The 23,793-nt window shown below is 39.2% G+C and overlaps 1 protein-coding gene across 2 annotated transcripts in view; it reads left to right on the top strand.

The window, feature by feature from the left end:
* Positions 1–1,153: 1,153 nt before the first annotated feature.
* The window catches only part of RPL3 (ribosomal protein L3), a 35,393-nt gene continuing 12,753 nt past the window's right edge, over positions 1,154–23,793 (top strand). The window contains exons 1-4 of one of the 2 annotated variants that reach the window (XM_044066373.1): positions 1,154–1,283; positions 3,894–4,086; positions 5,635–5,803; positions 7,020–7,155. In XM_044066373.1, coding sequence (XP_043922308.1) covers positions 1,281–1,283; positions 3,894–4,086; positions 5,635–5,803; positions 7,020–7,155 — 501 coding nt within the window. In that variant the 5' untranslated portion in view covers positions 1,154–1,280. Of the gene's footprint in view, positions 1,284–3,514; positions 3,629–3,893; positions 4,087–5,634; positions 5,804–7,019; positions 7,156–23,793 lie in introns of those variants that run through there. The other variant, XM_044066366.1, reaches the window with a different exon arrangement.

The raw sequence follows: 23,793 nt of genomic DNA, 5'->3' as shown, positions 1-23,793 counted from the left end.
CCAATGAATGAAAAAAAAATAAGGCATTGGAAGTAGGGTTGCCATCTTTTCAAATGCCCAAAGTGGGACAATTGTGGTACAAACATCAGATTTTGCAGGCCAAAACATACTTGTGGCCAGTACAAGGGGCAGAACTTCACTTTTTTGCCTAAATAAAGGCTTATTATTGTAGCATTTTAGTTGCTTATTCTGTTTCTTATAACATTCAGGTGTTTCAGATACAGAATAACTGTTTAATGCAACTATTACATAAAATGTAGGAAATAATTTTGCCCCAATATCTCAGGACATTTGCCATTTTTACAATTTTATTTGCAGGACACAACTGCCCAAAGAGGGACTGTCTCTCGCAAAGTGGGACAGGTGGTAACTACCTAATTGCAAGTACACCCCTTCGCCCCTCTTCCCCCCTCCATCTCTAGTTTTGCTGCTACATGTTGAGCATTCAGTTTTTAGTTTAAATCACCGAGGATTAAAGTCACTCAATAATGCCAGACATTCACGTTTCAAATGTCTTAAAATTCACATTGATGCTTGCTGATATGAAGTGGCGGGCAGATGTTGTAGTGTTATCAGACAGTTAACAGAGCATGCTTGCCAGTTCGTTATATAGAGTTTTACTTCAGCCCAATCTAACTTTTAAAACACTACAAGAATGGGGTTGCCCCCCACCACACACACACCCTACTTCCATATACCAACTCTCAGCTTGCAGTCCACTGAGAAAGAATTACTTGAAATAGAAACTAATCAACAATCAAATATATGCCTGATGTCAATAGCAAATCATCATGGCATGCCAATCAACCATTATTTGCATACGCCATCGCAGGCATTAGTCCTGTCAATCACGCCAGCCACGCTCATTCCAGCGCGAAACGGCCAGGGATAAGCCAATATACTACAATACGCTGCGCACGTACTGTATTTTATTACACGACAATTGGTCACAACCCGCCCATTATTTTTGGCTTAGTCCAAAGTTCAGGAGCAAAAGAGTTGAGGGGGTATAGTGGGGTACGTCTTTGAAATAATGCCCGTACTTATCACAAGAATCTCCTTCGAAATATTTTAAGGAGGCAATACATTAAAAAGGCTTAGTTGCAATGAAGTTAGACAATGACGTTTAAATCTTGAGACAGCAAAACACGTTGTGTCATACCTCAATGCCTGTTCTGTTAGAGGAGCAAGTCATCGGGCTGCGGTAATATAATTGCGTCACCGAGGGTATAAATACAGTGTACAGGAAGGCTTATCTTTCTTTCCTACTGACGAGCAAAATGGTTAGTTCATATTTGTATGTGGTTCTCTTAGTGGGTTGCCTTTTTTTGTGTAATGATGAAACATGTCTCCCTATTAATGGAGAGTTTATACGAGTTTACGTTTCTTAAATGGAATACGCATTTTACAAATTTTAGTCTGTTTTTAGAAGACTTAAGGTAGTGGTGAGAAGTTAGAATAGTGGCACTTTTGTACTAGATTTATTAGTTTTTTCCTACACTTCTGCAGTCGTTTACTATTGCATGTATTTATACTGTTGTGTATAGGGGGATCGTGAGAGTTATTTGGTGGCGATATGCGAGTCGAGTTGTTGACCACGTTGTATAGTGCAAGGCCTAGGCGCCATATTAAGTGCAGACAGTTTTTGTGCAGGTGTTAAGATTGACGTAAGGATCTTTTTGTGGGTGATATTTAACGCTATTTTGACACTTCAAAATTTTCCTACTTAAGAAAATGTGTGACGTCTCACTGCATTGTCCCCGTTGGCATGATTAAAAGTGAAAAGGAACCTGTACTATGCGTCTTAACGTCAAAGTGGCAGTCAATTGAGCTTTATGGCTCCATTGGAGACTTTTAGACTTTTTTTTTTTTTGCTCAAGTACTTTGATCGTGCATCGACGCGTAACCACGTGGCCTCTGAAAACGGAGTTAGCCGTTTGTATACTTGGTACTGTGGTGGTACTGCGGTAGCGTCGTCGCCTCACAGTAAGGCAATCTCCGGTTCGACTCTCAGCTAGAGCGTCTTCTGCGCGGAGACATGCGTGAGTGGGCGTACCTTCGTTGAAGGTGCGTCAGGGCTGGCAACTCGACGCGTAAAAATCTAACTGCCAATCATTGGCGGACCGGAGTTGTAGCTACCCCTAACCGGGAAAAGCCGAAAGACACAACAACAACATACATACTTTAGAGACTCCTCATACATACTTCAGACTCTCCTCAAATCTGGAGGCCAAAATGTTACGCCTGTTTGGGGGGGGGGGCTATGGGGAAGTGGACGTCTTTGATATAGGTGTTTTATATTTTTGCTCTGGTGTTGGGAGTGATTGGGCTTCTTCACGAATGTTCAGCATTTTCTTCTCGCGTCCACCACATTGAGGGTATTATTGTGTAGAGGGCTATTTAAATGTCTTGGTGTTATTGATCTATACGTGTAGTTATTAAAATATATATTTTTTTAAAATATAAGACGCTAGATGGAGAGTAAAAAAAATGTGTAACTGGTCATTTCATTCTGAGTATTGTGTACCACTATTCTTTTGTATTCTAGTTGGTGCATTGTTGTGGTTAAGCTGAGTTTGCCGTACTGTGGTTCGGATGGAAAGAGTACATAAAAAAACACCTCCAAATCTTTGAAGGTTCATGTAAAGCTAACTGTTACTAGACTCCTTAAACTCACTATTTTGTGATGGTAACGTAAAGCGTAGTGGGATTCAGCATTCATTGTTTACATAAGAGGCAGGGCAGTCAGTCTTGGCTGACTTTAGTATGTTTGACCCCACTGTGAAGAGAATTACTTCCAATCCTAACCCAGAACTTCTGATTTATGATAGCGGAAATGGAAGTGTTATACCTTGCTTGTATGGGTGTTCTCGTGGGTAAACTGGCTATTCAGTTGAGACTGACACACCACTTTAGGTTTACTGTAATTCATGGCTAATGTGTACTCACGATGTACAGAAATGCCGTGCTTTCCTATAGCTTGGTTCTAGGCTGCTTCAAGTTTGGGAAGAGTAGACGTACATGTTTTACTGTGGAGGGTTGTACACAAGGGTGAAACCCCTTGGGAGCTTTGATCTTGTCAAGGTCCTCTGGCCGCATGTGTAGTCTTTTAATTGGGTGAGTTCACTAGGCTAATGTCTAGCACCACAAGTTTCACTTGTGACTGTTGCATAACCAACATTCATGATGCATTTTGTTTCTGTATAGAAACGGGCACTTAGGTTGTATTGGTCCTTTGCGGGTAACTGAGATTGAAAATGGGCATGGTAAAGCATTTAGGAAGTGGTATCTAGTTTATTTGATCAGTAATATGGGTTGCCATTGGTGTGTGCTGTATGTGGTTGAATTTGGTCTATTTTGGAGACCCCCCCCCCCCAAAAAAAAAAAAAACTGGCTGATTTCTGTACAAGACAGTGGCCATTTTCTGTACTCTGCTCCATAGAGCATGTTAATGTGCTGGATATCTGCATGAGTGGTGCACTTGCGCTATTTCTGGGATAGTTTGAGTGACTTTTCCCCTCCTTGTCATATGACTGAATTTTATAGTACATGTCCAGTTGTACTAGACAACATAACTGCCACAACGTTTGAGAAATGGAGGCCACAAACTTATTTTGTACAGACCCGGGTAAGCTGTTAAAATTGATATAGTTAAGTTGCTTTGCAGAATGTGAAGATTGCTGCATAGTGTATTTGGCAAATAAGTTTGAGGCAGATATAAATGTTTGATTAATTGAAATGTGCTGTCTTTTGGTGGGGGTGGCCGCTATTACTAAAATGTGGTTGCTTTAGTACATTTGTAGCCAGGAGAACTACTTTTAGCTGTGGACTTGATTTGAATCGTCTGAGTTTAGACTTCGGTTTTAGTGCAATTTTTCTTTTCTTGTCTTTAGTCCCATAGGAAATTTTCTGCTCCAAGGCATGGCTCTCTGGGATTTCTACCACGCAAGCGCAGTTGCAGACACAGGGGAAAGGTTAAGAGTTTTCCCAAGGATGACCCCAGCAAGCCTATTCACCTGACTGCTTTTCTTGGATACAAGGCAGGCATGACCCACATTGTCCGTGAGGTTGACAGGCCTGGTTCAAGTAAGTTTGTCTTTTCAGTATTTAAATAGACTTTGAAGTGAGTAAAGTAGCTTTGTGTTTTGTAATGTAATCATATTGCATTTAAGTTGGACCAGTCTGTGGACTGTGCAGTAACCTATAGTGTACAAAACTATTTTGCTGCATGGTGGCACAAGTTAAAATTGGCATTTCATTGTGCAGGTTTCCAGTTTAGCTCAGTGTTTTGGGAGAACTGCCTCCTCTTGGGTTTAGATGTGTGGTTATTTGATGTCGTGTGACCTAAGGTGGGTTGCCACTTTTTTCAGAATGTGGTTCTTTCTGCTTATTTGAATTTTCCTGAATTGTTTAGTAAATGTATCTGTATAGTCATTTAAAAAAAAATTTCAGACAGTAAACTCCAAAGAAGGTGGTGAATCTTAAGGCTTGTAGGATAGTGATTTCTTGTGTGATCGCATGAGTTTATAGTTAAAAGGATGGTGAGTAGTTGGTCATAGCATTGACCAAAACTACTTCTGCACATTTCAGAGAAATCTCACTGACATTTTTCTTATGTGGTTGTAATAAGTGATTTGGTGAGCACAGTATGATGATACACTCGACGGGCGGACATAACCAACTTGCTTTGCAGTTGTTGCTGAATGTCGAGTTCTGAATATAGCTCATCTTTTCGGATGTATACTGGACTTTAGTTTTTAAATAGTAAGGCAGAATGTTTTTAAATAGTAAGGCAGAATGTTATCACTTCATTGTGGGTGTGGCTTGTCCAGTTTTGAGTTCTAAAAGCATGTTGAGTTTGAGACTCATTATTTTAAGTGCTGCTCTGTCAGAGCATTGCTGTGGATGCTGCCTGTGTCTGAACACTGCGTATCCAGCTGTGTAAGGCAGAATTTGAGTCTTAAAATTTGCAGGCTGATAGCATATTGTTTACCTGTGAACAGAATGATAACCCTTAAGGCATGAAGACAAAGTACAGGGTTTTATCCTGTTCTCGGGATGTTGGCTAGGCTTAGTATTCACACAATATATATTTTGTGGTATAAACAAATACTTGATCACAAGTTCAAAGGTCGCACATGGTTTTGTGGTATGGATGCAAATGTAAGTTCTGTAGAAGGCACATGATGGGTTGGATTCTTGGCAGGCTGCATGCACCTCTCCCTTTGACTTAAGATTTGACAATTTGACAACTGTTTTCAGCAGAGTGCCAGGTAGAAATCCCCAGACTCGCATCTGTGTGGGAGGAAACTGGAGCACCTAGAGGAAACTCACATGACCGCAGGGAGGCCATGCAGAACTCTGCACGCTCTGCGCAGAAGGCACCCCGACTGAGAACTGAACCAGAGAACCTCTAGCTGTGAGGTGGTGACAACTGCTGCACCACTGTGCTATCCAAAATAGCGGCTGAAGGAATCTAACCCTGTACCCCATGAAACGTTTACATTTTCCTTTAGTAGATTAGAAGTGAGGGTGTGTACCGCCTCTTGTGCAACAATTTAAAATGTCACTGCATTGAGGTATGTAGATTGCTTTGCTGCAAAGTTTGATTTTCAATTTGCTTGCTTCTCCCAGAGGTGAATAAAAAGGAAGTCGTGGAAGCAGTTACCATTGTGGAGACTCCTCCCATGGTTATTGTTGGAATTGTAGGTTATGTCATGACTCCACGCGGTCTCCGAAGTTTCAAGACTATTTTTTCAGAACACATCAGCGATGAGTGCAAGCGTCGTTTCTACAAAAACTGGTAAGTTAAAATTGTGTAATTTTGAGCTGGTCTAGTTTGAAGGAGCCAAAGCATGTTGATGCACACCTCATGGATTGACCTCCCTGCTTTCAGGGGGTGACTTGGGGAGATGTGTGGTCAAGGTAGTTGGGAGTAGTGAGATGCACCATGGCTGCATGCAGTATTAGCAAAGGAAGTTTTTAAACTCTGCCAGTACATTTATTCTGTGGTGATGTATTGTGGATTTGGTGTGATCTTCAAAAATGGGAGTGCTGGTGCAGTGGAACTCCATTACATCCACTTGGATTGAAGAATGAATAAAGCAAGGCTTAATTGTGGGAAGGTTTTCAGCAGTTATTACTGTCTAGCTTTATGGCAAGACTTCAAAAGCGGATCCCTGCATTGTAAGCTTTTTTCTGGTGTGGAATACACTGAAAATGGCACTTCCAAGAAAGTTTAATATAGCAGTAACCCAAACTTGATTAACTGTGAAATGGGTAAGGGGTAACTTAGTACTAAAAGTGACATTAGCTTGCTTGCAAGATAGTAGTTGGAAATTGCATCACTACAGTCTGGGTTGTTGTATTGACCCCGGGGGTACATGTGGGTACATTCAGAATTTATTAATGGGTTGTAATCTACTTCAAAGGTTACTGTCCATATATTGCATGAATTGACTGTCTGGTGAATTGACAGTCTGGGGTGGTATGAAGTGCCCATGGATTTGTGGCCCCACAGATTTCTGCTTGGTGTTGCAGTAATGTTTTTGAAGTATGATGGGGCCAAATCTTTTATCCTCTTGGTAGGAATTTTGAATGTATTTGGTCTTCCGTGTGCTGTTTTAAGGTAGCAGAGTGGGTCTTTTAGTATGGGGGTAACCTTGCTTGTTTGCTATTAAGTAAGCATGATACTTTTGTAGAGGTATTTGTTGCTAAAATTTGGTGTTATAATAGGTCTTCGTGTTTGGTATGTCTTGTCAAAATGAGCCTGTTTTTTGATATTCCTTTGCATCTTTTTTTTTTTTTTTCAATAGTTTTCCTGTATATTAACGTTTTTGATTGTTTAGCAGTTCCGCTCAGTCACTGCTTGCTGTGGCCTGATGAGCTGCTGGCTCCGCTTGCCAGTGGAAAGTTGCTTTAGAAGCTGGCAAAGAGCCAAAATGTTTCGGCGTCAACACCTTCCACTCGCACTGTGTGTGATGAAGGGTTGCGCAAACTTTTCAATTTTTATATTGAAGGTACAAATCCAAGAAGAAGGCCTTCACCAAATATTGCAAGAAATGGCAGGATGAGGAGGGCAAGAAGCAACTGGAGAAGGACTTTGCTTCCATGAAAAAATACTGCCAAGTGATCAGAGTCATTGCGCACACTCAGGTAGGTTTTTTTTTACTAAGTGCTGATTTGAATTAACTTAGTATGGTTAATAGTTGTGCTTGCAATGTGTAGTGTACCCAATGTATAGATTGGGGTAACTGAATAAGACTTGGAAGTACATGAGCAGTTGGTAAAGCTATGGGGGGTGGGGGCAGCATTTAGAGCCCTGGAGTTTTTGGGCTTTAACTATAAATTATGTGCGTGTTTAAACAGGGAAATGCCATGTATTAGTCTAAAACTATTCATAGTGACATTTAGTTTAATTTGCCTAGGTAGCTGTGTTAGTTAGTGGGAGCTCTTGTTTTTACTGCTATGTCACAAGTGATTACTTTGTAAATTTGAAGTTATGTTACTAATAAACGTAGTTGACGTGGTGTATACTATATAAATTCAACCTCTTAATTACCTCAAACTGCATTTTACATCACAAACCATACTGACACTCCAGTTGCAAACGTACATCACTTGTCTACCGAATCATTTTCAGTCTAACATTACATGGCTCAGTTAAGTTATGCCTTCATTTTCAGCCTCATTCCTCCCCTGTATGCATCTTTCCCACAGTTGCTATTTTTCCTGTAGTTTGCTCCTTTTCTAAAGTTCTAAATTCAGTTTTGCCTTGCCTATATTCACCACTGTTGGTTTTGCTGGTTTAGACATCCATTTTGTAGTAATTCCTTTTTTGGCAGCTAGCATAAGTAGACAGCAAGGCGCTACCATGTTTAGGCAACTCGTTTCTGTATCGCATCTCCATCCTCTCTCATCACACCACTCCAATCTGCCTATACAGCATCGCTGGCAGTGCATACCACACGGTATCTTAAAATCCACCAACTCACCCCAGTCAGGCAAATGTTCCCACTTAACACCTCTTCCCTCCAATATTTGGGAGACATGCTTGTGTCCTCCTTTTGTGAATTGCTTATCCAGTCTCCAATTTCTAACCACCTTGGATTCATTCGTTTCCTGTACAGATCAGCCCTAATCTGCAGTGCAGATCTTCCCATTCTTGTCACTTTTTTTCTTATTTGGTCCCAGTACCTTGGTTCCTATGCCAGTTTTCTCTAATAAATTCCACCCCCCTCCTGCCCTGTTCGTATCCCTAACTAGTTGTCCCTACTGGCACACTCCTTTTTTCCATTTGTGTTTTAGTTCTTGGAATACTTTAATATTCTGCATTCTCCTTAAAGGCCTGTGTCCTGAATCGGTCTCTCCTTGAGTCCCCTCACAAAGTTCTTCGTCCATTTCCACTTTATAGTTTACAGCTTGTAATGTGTGTAGGAGCCTTAGTTCTGAAATACCCCTGTCAAATTGGGTAATCCCAGTCTTCCCTCTTCTACTGGAAGAAGTCTATCCCACTTGACTCTTGCCATCTTTCTGTCCCAGATCTTAATTGCTCTCCATAACTTCTCTGATAAAAATGCCTGACCTGTAAGACTAAACATTTCTGTATCTTGCTGTCCATGTTACTGTCCTGTCCATAAAGTCCCAGCTTACACTCCATGCATAAAGACCCACCAACAATGGTATGCCCTAGCTATGCACAAGTAATTTCTGTGCTCTTTGATGGCTCTGAATAGTCTCCACTACCCATTCAGTAACTTCCTCAACAGGTGGGTGGGAAAGCACCAGTCTCTTTATTTCATTACTTTATTTTGCGTGTTGGTGTGCATGATCTGAAATTGTTACTTGGTGTGTATCAAATTCCCTTTTTCTTGTGAAATGTAAATTCTGTCTAGCCTGGCCCAGTTGTGTCTTGGGGGAATATGTAAATTCACTCAACTCTTGCTAAATATTGTCATAACGATCTTCAAAAATCTGTCCTATATTTTCACTTTAAATCCCCCTGACACACTGCGGCACACGAAATTAAATTCCCACCTGTAAATAATTCCTTGGAAGTTGGTCCATTATACAGTAAACTCTTGGCAGCCATAAATTGGTAGAGGCAGTTAAACTGTAGATGTTGTTGTAAATCTTCATTTCTTAGTAGTAGTACTTCGGTTCCCTCCTCTGAACCGACACGGCAGTTTCCAAGCTCGCGTCAGCCAAAAAACTTTCAGCTATGACCTACCAGTAATGCTCATCTCCAGATCTAATTTGCAGCTTTCCTTGTCAGATGTGCCTTCTCTCTGTTGCGCTTGATCCCACACCACCAAGGTGGTAGCTCAAGCTGCTGCATCAGGCATTGTCATGAGACGTCTTACTTGGATGCGTTTGTGATTTCACAGACCCCTTTAAATCTTCCTTAACATACCTGTTGAATCTGCACTTAATATGAGACACTAGCACAGAGATAAAATGCCCTGTCTGATGTGGGCACATGTTCCCAGGTCCTACTCCAGGAATCAGAGGGGAAGGAAATTGTGGTTCAAGAAATCCCCAAGGATCTCTTCGTGACCCTCGTGGTGAGCAACCCCCCCCCCCAGGGCAGGGGGGGGTAACATCTCATCTGGAAGACTGTCCCTTTCAGGGTAGAGGGGGTTCACTTAACCAGGGTGCTAGAGATTGATTCTCTGGCCAACCCTACCAGCACTCCTGAGCAGCAGCCAGATTGCTTTCCTCTGGAAGCAGTCTGTCATCTCTGCACCTACCACCCTGGCAACTTAGCCAATGAAGAATAATATCCAGAGGCTACATTCGATTTGACTCCCATACCAGTCAAATGAATCCCTGATGTAAATCAGAGGGGAGGTGGCAGCCTTAGAAATGGCAAAGCTGCTAGTCATCCAACCAGTCCCACCAGAGAGGATCCAGGTTTTACTCTTGGTTCTTTTTAGTGCCAAAGACAGGGGACTGGAGACCAATCCTGGATTTCAGCCTATTGAACAAATTTATCAAACCTCAAATTCCGGATGGTCACGGTACAGTCCATTCTTCCCTTTCTAGGGAAGGACAACTGGATGTGCTGTAGATCTCCAGGACTTCTATTACTGCATAAAGATGGATCAGTGCTCCCGGAGATTTTTCCACTTCCAGCTGGGAGCCGATCATTACCAGTTCAGGGCACTGCCATTCTGTTTCTAGACAGCCCCCCCCCCCCCAGTGTTCACCAAATGTATGGCAGTTGTAGTAGCTAATCTTACACTACAAGGATTCCAGGCGTTTCTGTATCTAGACGATTGGCTCTTGCCTTGACCAGGAATCTTCTAACCCACAGCCTCCCTTACACTCAAGGCTTCGCTGTCTGCTTGGGGATTACGATCAACAGGGACAAATCTCAAATGTTCCCAGCAAAAACACAAATTCATTGTGGTCTTCAACATCCTGTCACTGTCTACCACAGGGTTTGTCTTAACCCACCCACTCTGTGGACAATCTGAGCAGGAACAGACAAAATCTTGCTGTAGGTAACAATAAAGGTTGTCCTCCACCTATACGTATATAAGAAGACTGACTGACCATCTTGCAAACTCTTTAAACACACCGTCTCGATTTAAAACAGATTGAGCGTGCTTTGTCAACAGATTGAGCGTGCTTTATCCTGAGACTATCAGAATCTACAGTTAAACACATTAATTCTGTTTAAATTATATATATATATGTGTATATATGTGTGTATATATGTTAAAAATATATAAGAAACACTTATTTTATTTTACATTTGTAGTACAGAACAATATTTTACTTAAATCAAAAAATAAAACAATTCAAAGTTTAACAGGTGGACGTACCATATAAAGTTAAGCTATTTTATGCATGAACGAACATATTGGAGTAAGTAGTTTAGTAAATAGTGTTCAGTTCAAAACACATTTGATTGTAGTATCTTATGTTAAGTATTATGTTGCATAGTAGGGAGACTTGAGTCATATGATATAAAAGAGAGTCCAATCAATTGAAAGGCAAGATATAATTCTGGTTTTCATTAGGCAGTTAGATTATACAGTCATTAAGACTTAGTAACTTAGTGAGAAGAAGACGTGAGAGGTTAGTTTGGGTTCTTCATACTTCATATAAACGAATTCATATACATAAACCATAAAATCTTTAGGGCAGTTAATATGGACAACAATTTTCTTCATATTGATGTGCATGACCCTATTACAAAAACATATTGTTTACTTCCTAAAAAAAAAATCTATATATATAAAAAAATACCTTACAAATTTTTGTTGGTCACCTATGTTAAATATGTTGGTTAACTATCTTTTAAATAGTAATTATAATAAAATCAAAAATTATATAAATATACCAAATATCCTAAAATGTTTCATAAATGAATTTTAAAAACGTATGCAAGAAATAAATATTTATTTTATATATTGTGTGTGTGTGTGTGTGTGTGTGTGTGTGTGTGTATGTATCATTTCTTCTTTCTGACATGGCTGGATGCCAATATTTTTAAGGCAGGTTTGATTGAAATACAATCATTCATTCCTGGATATCCAGTCTAATCTGCCAAATCCTCTCTCGATATTCCAGGAAAGTTTCCCAATCGCCTCTCCTTTCCTTTTGTTTCACTACCTCTAGTACCCAAAAATCCATATTCTGACAAGTTGTTGAAAGCCTATAAAGTGCATTATTCTCATTCTTTTCGTTAATGTCCCTAATATGTTCATATATACGGGTTTTCAGATGTCTTTCTGTCTTGCCTTTATAATATCCCCAGCATGATTGACAACAAGGTAACCCCAAGCTACCATATAGGTGGCAATCCACTAAGCACAGATAAGCACAGAAGAGGTTATCGGGGACCTGTGGACCCAGGTTGACAGTGGCCTTTCTTTTGACACTCATGTTGCTAAAGTGGTTAGAAAGACCTTCTACATTGCCCACCTGATCATGAAGGGATTCACATCCTGATCTAGTGAGGTCATTGTTCCCCTGTACTCTTCACTTATCAGATCAATGATACCTACAATGCCCCATTCGGGATGTATCGCACCCGACATCAGCAGCAATTGGAGAGACCCCAAAAGTTCCTCACCAAAAGGATAAAGGGACTCCACTGTCATATGCTGCCAGGTTGAAGAAACTCAAGCTCTATTCAGTTGCATACTGTCTGCTCATAGGTGACATGTGCCTGACATCCTGCTGTGGAATAAAATCCCGGTCCATGTGAGGCAGAGCACCTCGCTGGCTCTGTTCAAGAGAAATCTTTACCTGTGGATGGGAGATCGTAGGTTTATCCCGGGAATCATCTGTGTCACTGCTGGACAGAGGCACAACAAACTAATGGGCACAGTATTTTTCATATAAGGGGTGGCGTAAGCCACAAATTTGGGCTAGGCTTATAAATGCCTTAGGGCAGATAGCCTAGTATAAACCTATGAACCTAATAAGCTAAATAAACCACTCCTTTTGTATAACAACTTGTATAGGTATGACTTTTAATTGTAAAATGAATGCTGGGTATATAAATATCCTTTCTACAGGCAATGTATGAGCATTGTGCATACTTCCCACATTTGTGCCCACCTTTAGTAATGCCCCTTTTTCTTGTACCTTTTTCTCTAAGATGTATTCTCATGGGCATTGTTTTAAACATATTCCAAATCCCATTAATGCCCTTTAACCAACCTATGTCAGAATAATAAGTTAAAATTAACCGGGGTATTTCCTTATCTATTTGTTTCCATATTATCCTTATTGTGTCATACTCATTCATACTTGTGTCCATACTGGTGGCATTATTGAATACCCCTTTATCAAACTGTCCATTAACCAATAATGGCCTGTATCTACTATTACGTTAATTATTTGTATTTTCCACCATATTGGGGTAACCACTCAGCATCTGTACAACATCTAATTCATTTATAAATTCACAAAACTGTCATTCTGGATACTCTAATTTGTTCCTTTACTATATTTCTTTTTATATGGCAAGGATGTTCACTTTGGTAATGCAGGTATGAGTTTGAGTAACATTTTTTTCTGAATTTTTGATTTGTATGCTTTTTTCATATAATCTTTAATAATCATTACATCTAATGTATTTCATCCTTATTACTCTTATGTAAATTTCAAATTGTACTACCATTTACATATTCCATAAATTGTTCAATTAGTTCTTTTCCTCCATTCATGTAATTAATAATGTCGTCCAGGAATCAAATGCCTTGTGTTGAAAATTTGACCCAAAAATGTTTTCTCCCAAAACATTATTATATTTGCATAAATGGGTGCACATGCTGAACCCATGGCAACTCCGTCCAGTTGATGATAAATATCTCCTTGAAAATAATATTTTAAAACTAATTCCATATTTTCCAAAACTAACCTGAATTCTTCTGGGTTCAGCATGTTGAACTCTGTAATTTTTTCAAATCATTCCATACCTTCCTTGTGTGGAATTACAGAAAAATCTTTTACATAAATTGTTAAAAATAAAATATTCTTTGTGAAATGGTATTGTACTGAATTTCTTCAGGAAATCCCAGGAATCAATCACTGTGTACATAGTTGAAATAAAACCTTTTAATTTGGTATCCACATATATGCCAAGAGGTTGGGTCTTTGATCCCCTAGATGTAACTATTGGTCTCATTGGGGGATCTGTTGTACCTTTATGTATTTTAGGAATACCAAAGATTTCAGGTATGACTGTTTTTAAGAAAATTGTATAATTCCACATCTATAAGCCCCTGTAACAACAAGTTGATGCCTCTGGTTCCTCAATCCTGTAATAGCGGATCGGAATGCAGAAACTACCCCCCCCCATCCGGGGGGGTCGCCAAGGGACACTCTAATGCATGATTGCCCCTGGGTCTACTGTATGCCTTCCATTTCCCCTCCTCCTGAAATTTGTCAGGAAACGAGGTGATCCTCATCGCCCCTTATTGGCCCTGTCAACTGTTTCCTATGGGCTGATCTGATTCACAGCCTGTGGATCCTGGATCAGTCTGAAGGTCTGTTTCATCCTCTGATTTACTAGTCTCCACAGCCTCAAGCTCACAGCTTGGTTCCTCCACTTCCAGTGATTGCCAGGCTGCCTGATATATCTCCTCTCCTGTTTGAGATTCTTCTGGCTTCACACAAGCCTTCCACCAGAAACATTTATTCTAGTAAATGGACTAGGTTCTCTACTTGGGCCAAAGACCAAAACGGACCTTTTTCTCTGCCTATTCAAAAGACCCTACAATACCGGACTACTCTTCTACATGCAGGAGCCTTAGCAGCTTTTTGATTCATGTGGTGATAAATTTTTATCATGGAAGACTACTTCTGGTAGCACTTAATCAGCGAGAAGAGTTTGAGTTGCAGGCCTTGAGTGTCAAGAGACTTTACTTAAATTTCCACAAGGATAGTGTCCTTTCGTACTGATCCTTCTTGCCCAAGGTAATCCTATTGACCTGCTGGTTTTCTTCCCTCAGCATTCAAACCAAGGGGAGTATCTTGCACACCCTTTATGTTCATAGGCAGCTTCGTTTTTATTTGGACAGGACAATCTTTCAAGAAAACTGATCTAATTGTTTTTAGCCTTTGCAGGACCCAAATAGTCTCCAAAGTGACACTGTCCTTGCTTAAAAATCTACCATCAGAATAAACTATCCTTACTTTGATAATGACAGCTCATTCTACTAGGTCGATGGCTACTTCTATGGCGCTTCATTCCAGAGCCTCTATGGATGAGATCACAGCAGTCACTTGGGGCAAGACCTCATACCTTTTTATCACTCATTACAAATTGGATCTAGTCTCCAGGGGACAAGCATCTTTTTGGTTCTGTGGTGCTTGGGGATATCCTTCCTTACAGCCACCGAGGACTAGTAGCTGGGGACTCTGTATTTGTTATAAATCTATTCCTTGAAGTAGTCTTACCATAACGTTCCATCTGTGTTGTAGATAATTATTCATTACGTCATGCCCTCCTTCCCCCTGCCTGGACTCCTGGTGGACTTTAGAGCTCCTGGTTAAGGTATTTGCTCAGAGCCTTCTACTGTTTACTATCCCTATAATATAGGGGTGGCCAAACTCTGGAGGGGCATTATGGGTATGGGTCAGTCTTAGTTTTTGGCTGGCGCGAGCTTTGAAAAGGCAGTGTCAGTTCAGAGGACTGAACCGAAGTCCTTTCTGTAATGAATGAAGATCTACAACAAACAGATGAAACGTTATGGTAAGACAACTTTTTTTCTGGTTGCTTGAGTTGCTATTAAATAGGCCTGACCAATTGTTTCCCCTCCGGTTGCGTGAGTTCAGTTAACTGAGTTTATTGTATTGGTTTTAGGTGGAATATAAATGTCAGTGTAATCCTCCATTACCAGTTAGGCCCTTGGCACTAAAAATCTGTTTGGTTTTTTTTTTTTAGCTATTGGAGCTCCTGTTGCAGTTAAGCCCCTCCCTTTTTTCCAGGGTGGTTATCAAATTCACATTTTCAGTTCTTTTCAATTCTTTCCTGTAGTCACCAATCTGTCCTCTAAACCAGCCAATTTCTCTTTATTGGATAGTCCCTGTGGAGACAGGAGGGCCGGATACAGAATTGCTACTAAGCATACATTTGCCAAGGGATCACTCCATGCAAGAAGTGAAAAATTTTCTTGGCATGCTCTTAACCTGGCTTTTTACATTACAGTGCTTGCATTTCTTAAGTGAGCAAGAAGGGAGAAAGGTACCCATTTACAGTCCCCATTGCACAAAAATAGTTCTTTATAACATGTAAAGAACCGTAAACCACAAATAGTACTAGTTAAATGTTTTCTTAACTTCCCAATATTTTTTCAGTCATTTCACAAATATGATTATTGCATTGTAATCCCACATTAAGTACACCACATATATTGTAATCCCACTAAGTACACCACAGGTAGTACTAGTTTTCTTAACTTCCCGCAGAAGTCCTTTTTTCAGCCTTTTTGTTTGTTTTACTTTATTTAAACGGGGTCTCTGCAGTTTTGTATTTTCCTGTAGGTTACTGAAAGTAATGCCTGGAGGTTGCATCTTTTTTTTCGTGGCAGCCACGCAATACACTTTCTGTCCAGTTACTGTATTTGCACACAAATAATGTAGTCTACTGGCCTGAGTTTTTCACACTGGGAGAGCTAGAGTTAAAAACTCCTGAATGACCACAAGAACCAAAAAACTGGAGGATGCAGAAAAGTGAAAGCCACATATTAGCACTACTTTTAATCCATTTTTTCGTAACCAAACTTCAGAATAAAATTATGTTCTCTACATCACATTTAAAGTTTTGAAATGCCTCTGCACCAGTAAACAAGTCTTTCCACCTAGTTACGTAATAATTTCAAAACTCTTGTATAGACTCTATACAGTCTTTCAAAAAAACATTTAATGTTAACGGCCTCATACCAGGTTTGTCTGAATTTAACCTGCTTTTGCCATAAGGCCTCCTTTTGTTAAAGATTTGTTTTGAAATTGACACCCCTAAAATCATCTTTTGCTCCAGCACAGAAAACAAAAGGTTTTTGTACATGGGACAGGTGATAGCATTTGTCTTGTTTTCTAATATTGTAGTAATGTTCCTTTATTCTAGTGCATAGGGTTCTTGTAGTCATACCAATGTAGAATGCACTACAGTATGCACACAATGTATACAACTCCTTTTCTCTGAGTTCCAGGGTATTTTAACTGAAGTGTAAAGCAAATGTTCTAAATTTTCGGAGATGTATCTACATATGTTAGTTCCCATTTTGTGTGATGTTGGGACAATGTTTCTTTCCAGTTGTCAAATGTTTCTGATTCCACTATCTACAGTCATGTCCAAACAATTATCAGCTTCAGATGTGTTCCAGTCATGGTTCTGCTTTGTATTTTGGAAAGCTCATGCTCAAGGATGGCTGGAAAGACTGTCCCTAGTCTGACATTTCAGCCTGCTCTTTTCAACAAACAAGGTAGTAGTAAATTCTATTTCCTTCAAAGTCTCCCATTTCACTTGTCATTCGACTGATGGCTCTTATGAGCTGTCCTTTTTGGAATATTCATGTAACGGGTGCATGCTGGTATAATGCAAGTTACTTGTTAGTAGGATTTTCAAGCAAGAAACTTACACTGACTTGTAAAGCTTAACATCGCATTCCAGAATCTCATCCAAAAAATGGACTTTGTCCCACATCCCCTCCAGAAGACGAAAGAACAAAAATTCGAGGGAACAAGCTGCTAAGCGTAAGGAAAACAGATAAAGTAAAATCCACAGTCCGGTAAAACTGTTCCAAAGAAGGCAACAAAAGTCCATGCGCTGTAATATTAGAGCTTTTATTAACCACAAGCACTTTCGGAGAGACTCCTATCTCTCCTTCCTCAGACAAAATGAAACAACCAGTTGTAGTAGCAAACTTTCTTTAAAAAGGGTGCTGTTAACTAATTAACCAATTAGAAAACAAATTGCCAATTACCAATTCAACAGCTTGTGAGTTTAAAATCATACAGAACCAGCAGCTAAAATATTAGAAACAAAACAAAACTTCACTTTAAAAATGCGAATTATTTCGCCATTTAAAACGCAAAACTTCCAGCCTTTTCTATCATAAAGGGATATAATGTCTATCAGTGCTCATATACGTAATATACACTGTTCTTATGTTGTATAAAAAGTGTGTACACAAATACGTAAATTATAAATTACGTAATAATTGCAACTACATCCAAAGGCTAAGCCTTAAACATTTAAATTTAAATTTAGCTCATAATGCTAACATTTAAATGATTGTTAGCATGGAACTACAAAACTCTCATGAGTAGCTTTCCAAATATTAACACCTATAAGTTTAAAGTTTTGAAATTTAAAATTTTAAAACAAAAACTTCTATACTTTTTCAAATGCCCTGTTATAAATATGCTCTAAGAAGAACCAATTGTTAGTTTTAGTGTTTAATTTTTATAATTTTTATAATACCTGCAGCTTATAATTGAGCGAATGTGTAAACCTAATGTGTTTCAATATTTATGACGACGCTAATAAGTTTTGTGGTTTGTTAAAAATGGATACAAACCACTATGTCCATGTGGCGTTATGTTGTTCTCTTAAATGCAATACATGCGTTAAATAGTTAATCAATGTAAAATCCTATATAGGTCAACTCAACACTTCACTTCGTAAAGTCCCCTATGCATTTGTATCAGACGCTAGATGCAGCGTCATTCAAAGTGGAACCAAATCAAAAAATATGACTTAGCTATGCATGGAGAGTTTCCAAAAGCTCCCTGCTGAGTCAAAAGATGTTACCTTTTACAAGCTAATAGTTTTAAAATACAAGTGAGCGATATTGCTTCATTTAAGCCAGGGTGTGTGTGTGTGTGTGTGTGTGTGCAGATGTCCTAAGCTGCCATAATAGCTCTTCCTTTTCTAACAAAAATTGCCATGGACCTGAAAACATTTGTGTCCTAATTTGTTTCAGAACCATAAATCTGAAACTATGTTCTTTATTGTCCATAACATGGAAGGCCAGAGCGTTGTTAGTGTCGCTCTTAGAAATAGCATATAAATGCTCATACACTCTTTTATGCAGTGCCCTCTCAGTCTTTCCTATATAGAAAGCAGGGCACTGCTTACAGCTTGCCACATACACCACTGCCTTAGATGAGCAGGTAAAGTTACCTGTTAATTTGTATTTCACATTGTTGATAACCACATAATTACCTTCCTGCATGAATTTACACTGGTTGCACAATCCACATTTAACCATACCCTTAACTTTATTAAATGAACTATTTTTGTTCATTTCTAGCAATGCCTTTAAGTTAAAGCCTTTCCTAAAGGCTATACTGGGTGTTGTACCCAACAATTGCTGTAAGTTTGTATCTTCTTTTATGTTGGCCCAATTTTTCTGCAGGATTCCCCTAATAAAATGGTGATGAGAACGTGCACAAGAATCTGACTTCTATATCAGCTTCTCCACCCTTTCTGTTCAGGCCCCCCACAGAATCTTGGTTAGTCATCAAGTTCGGCCCTGCTCTATTAAGGATGGGTCTAAAGTAGCCGGATTCCCTTTTGTGTTTCACTTCAGATACAATCTCCAAAATGAGAGAATTGGGATACCCCCTCTTAACAAACATAGCAGTTAAATTGGTACATTCATAATGGAAATCCTCATCTTTGGTTATCATCCGCGCCGTCCTAACCATCTGCCCTTTAACCACAGCTCTTTTTTGATGGATAGGGTGGCAACTACCAAAGTGCAGGAATCCATTAGAATATGTGGGCTTTCTATAGATGTTACTAGTAAACATAGCCAGTTTTCTATCTTTGGTCAGATTAATATCTAAAAAGCTAATTTCGCTCTCGTTCACTTCAAATGTGAAATCCAAGAAGTGGGTCATGGTCTTAATGTCATCAATAAAAGGAGCCACCATATCTGAGGAACCCTTCCATAGCATAAACATGTCGTCCTGGTATCTTGTGTACCAGGCGACATGTTCTTTAAATAGTGGGTTATTAAACAATAATGTGTTTCCCCATTGTGCCATTACACAGTTGGCAAAAGACCCCCCCGCATGGTGAGCCCATTGCTACGCCAGAAACTTGCCTATATATAACGTTGTCAAAACTAAAAAAGTTGTATTTTAACACCATTTCTAGCAACGTTTCAACTGTGTAGACAATGTTTTGTTCCACATTCCTTGTCTCTAAAAGTCCCTTACCCACTCCAATCCCAACTGTTGTGGAATGACCGTGTAAACCTTCACATCTACAGTTAGGAAGCTTAAGTCAGGGTCAAAGGGTATTTTGTTTATGTTCTCTAGAAAGCTCCACGAATCCTTACAGATCTGATTTTCTTTTTCTAAGTATGGTTTTAAGACAACATCCACATATTTGGCACAAGACACCAACATAGACCCCCTCCCGTCTACTATAGGTCTGAAAGGGGGTTCACAGATTTATGAATTTTTGGCGTTCCAAAAAAGGAAGGCATTCTAGGTGCTGTGATCTTAAGAAAAGAGTGGATGTGAATGTCTATAAAATCTTCCAAGAATAAATCTTCAAGCGTAGCCTTCACCCTATTAAATGCTGTAATAACCTCATTAGTGCTAGTTTTTTCATATGGGCCATCATTTAAGTGGGAACTTAACTTGTTAATATAATCCACTTGATTCATAAAGATGAGCCCATTACCCTTGTCTGGTTTCATAACCCGAATTCTACAATCCTGTAGTAATTTGATAAAATCACGTTCCTCACGTGTTATGTTTAACCTATGTTTATATTTGTTGTTAAATGAGCTTTCAGCCAAAAACCTTAAATCTAGTTCACAGGATTTTTCAAAGTTTTTAAATTTCCTATCAAGGGTGGGTTAAATAAACTAGCAATTCTAAAAGGTCTAATGAGGGAAGAGCTTTTGCCTAAGACAGCCAAAAGGTTCAATTTTGGACATAAAGTTTAAGGTCCACAAGAGTTTTAGATAAGTCCATACGGGTATCAGGGACAAAGGACAGTCCTTTTGAAAAAGTCAGCCATAGCAGGAGAGATGTTTAATGTAGTATAATTAAAGATCTTAAAGTCTCCTTCGTTACTGCAAACAATAACAGGCTGACTAGGCTCCTTTATCATCTGTTGTTCTGGTTCTGTTTGCTCCTCAGGGCCATCCTGTTGGTGTTCGACCTCAAGTTCCTCTCCCGTGGGTTCTGGGCCTGGCCAAAACCCTGTTGATCTCCCCGTGCCTGAACTGCCCTAGTGCTCTGCTTTCTTCCACTCCTTTTATTGTTGACCACAGGTACGAAGACCTGCTGTTGTTCATCATCCAATTCGACATCCTCTTCTTCATCAATAAGGGGATTATTACTGTTATGTCCATCCTCTAAAAAATCATCCAACTCATACATATTGTGAGCTCTAGTACCCAAATTTTTCTTATTGGCGTTAGACGATGCCCCTCTAACTTTATTACTGGTTGAGTTGATCTGTGGGGGTTTAGGGTAGGCTTTATTGTCAGCATATTGCCTCATGTCTCGTGATTTTCTTTTTCTTATTGTCACAGAGCTTATTAATAGAGGCATCAATGCTGGAAAACACTCGTGAATAATCATATTTGTAGCGCAAGAAATCAGTTATTTTTGATTTCTTGTTCTAGACTAGCCAAGTCGTTCCTGTAAATCTCCACTTGTGCTGTGTAATAATCTATCAGCATCGCCATGTATTCAAAACAGTGTTTATCAAATAAGGCCAGAAGTTGTCCATGAAGAAACTTACACTGACTTGTAAAGCTTAACATCGCATTCCAGAATCTCATCCAAAAAATGGACTTTGTCCCACATCCCCTCCAGGACAAATTTTAATTTTCCTGCTCTGGATTGGAGGTATACAAAACTTTGCACTCTTGTATGTTCCCCAACCGTGACAGTCAAATCTCTTAAATGTAATCTGGTATTCCACAACCAGTGGTTCCAGCACAGTACACTCCCAGTGACCCATCACAATGTTCGCAAAGGATGGTGTAGCTACCCCTCAAACTTTTGTATTTTAAATACAAAAAATTTAACATCTATTCACAGAAGTCAGAATTACTAAATGTGGAAAGTTTAAGTATTTTCCAACTTCTTTCTTTTGTGTTTTCCGGAACATCAAGACTAAACCTTACTTGTGTGGTGGGATCAAAAGCTGTAACTTGGTGTATTCCCTGATAAAGTCCCATGAGTCCAAGTATGAATTCATTTGGTGAACAATTGAGTCCAACAAGGAAATACCCTCCGATATAATTTGGGGCAGATGGGTCTAAATGGAGGACGTGTGTTAGGAATTCCAAAAGAAGGAACCCAATTTATGATTGTCAAATCATAAAGGTCCTTCTCTAAATTGCTGTTCATTTCTCAAGACTCCTGTAGCTCTTGGCTGCTTCCACCATGTCTGTTAATCTGTATTCTATACAGGTAACCTATTCCTCTTGGCTCAAAACTAAAAGTATCCTGTTACTGTTGTATTGACATTCTTCTGTATTTTTTAGGGCTTTCTTTTCTTTAGATAAATGGTGATACATTTTTTCTTTTTACCCCCTCCCCCATGACATTTCTTTCACAAGCGGATTCAAAAACTTTAATAGTATGCAGTAAGTTAGGGTTGTAGCATTGAAGGATTTACATATAAATAGATAATTCAAGTTGAAGGACCTAGTGTACTTTTTAGGCTCCACAGTGTTTGCTATGTTTGCCCTCCTTGTGGCTACAACGTTTAAGCCCAAATTCAAAACTTTCAAATGGTCTTCATTCAAAACAAAAGTAGACACATTTATAACATTGTTTATTGGTACAGAATATCTGTTTTGTCCATTGAAGAATTTGACACTGTTCATTCTCTTCTTAATGTGCACATTCTCTGGATTCTGGCCTCTGCTTAAAAAAAAAAAATTTGGTTCTAGCCCCATTTTCATAATTGGTGGTTGCAGGGTTAACAGTCCACTGCCAACACTAGGAAGTTCCTGCTTCCACAATATCCATTAGAGCCACTGGTTCCTTCCCTGTTTAGCTTCAGGAGGTGCTAAGTTTAGTTTTAGGGGTGTGGACTTTGTTAAAGGGGAAACATTTTGGTCTGATTATTTGCTTTGAATTTATCCTGGCTTGTGCATTAAACACAAATCCTATGCTGTAATTTTCATACAAAGCAGCATCTCTCGCTTTTGATTTTTATGGCTGATAACATCTTCATGTTGTACTTGAGAAGAGTGTATGGCTTTCAACCCGTTCCCAAATCTTGCTGATGGTTCTTAAGCAAGGTTTCATCTGTTTTACAGATCTCTTCCCTTAGCTCAGTCATAATTTTACAGTTGTCCAAGCAGCTTCAGGAACTACCAGCATTGCTAAATTTTGTTTTTTAGTGTAATAAATTATAGGTTTTTCAGAAGATGAAAAAGGATCCGATTTAGTACTGAAGCTGTCAGCATATTTCTTAATTTTAGAAACCGCTTCAAAGCTTTTACCTTCAGCAGAATGTTAGTTTACCACAGTCTCAACATCTGAGCTGAACCAGATCAGAATGATCTTCACCTTCTCCAGAATAACGGTTACAAGGTCTGATTAATATCTTTCATAGTGTTCAGTAGTTAAGCCAGAACTTTCTGTCCATCTTCACCTGGTGTAGGGTGAATGCTGACATCCATCAACTAATCTCCTTTCTGCCATAGGAACCACAACACCAAAAAAGTAGAAATACTCCTGGATGACCACAAGAACCAAAAAACCAAACTGGAGGATGTCAGAAGAACCATGTTAAATCCACACTGTTGGCATAAACATTTTTAATCCACACTTTCGTAACCAGACTTCAGAATAAAATGTACATTCTCTAAATCGCATTTAGAAATACCTCTGCACCAGTAAATCTTTCCACTAAAGTTACGCAGTTTAAGCTCTGGAAGTTATTTCCTTTTATATAGACTCTACGGTCTTTCAAAAAAAACAATGTTAACAGCATCATTTATTTTTTGTTTGAAATCTAATCTGATTTGCCTTGCACTTTGGAAGTTCCAGGGCATTTCAACTGCAAGAGTAAAGGAGTTGTATACATTGGTATGTGCACTAAGAGCCCTATGCACTAGGTTAAAGGAACATTAACATTACCAGACCAATGCTTTTTATAAGCATATTGTCACCTGTCCCATGTACAAACATTTTTTTTTCTGTGCTGGAGCAAGGAAGTCATGATTTTAGGGGTGGCAAACTGGCTTTTATGGCAAATCAGTTAAATTCGAACAAAACCTGGTATAAATGATGCTGTTAACATTAATTTTTTTTTTAAGACCGTGGAGCTTG

The sequence above is a fragment of the Protopterus annectens genome, chromosome 1.part0 (genome assembly GCF_019279795.1).
Source record: "Protopterus annectens isolate FY-2018-M chromosome 1.part0, PAN1.0, whole genome shotgun sequence".
In the NCBI taxonomy this organism is placed as follows: domain Eukaryota; kingdom Metazoa; phylum Chordata; order Ceratodontiformes; family Protopteridae; genus Protopterus; species Protopterus annectens.
Note: the sequence above shows the minus strand (reverse complement) of the source record. Positions and strands in the feature narration are given on the sequence as shown.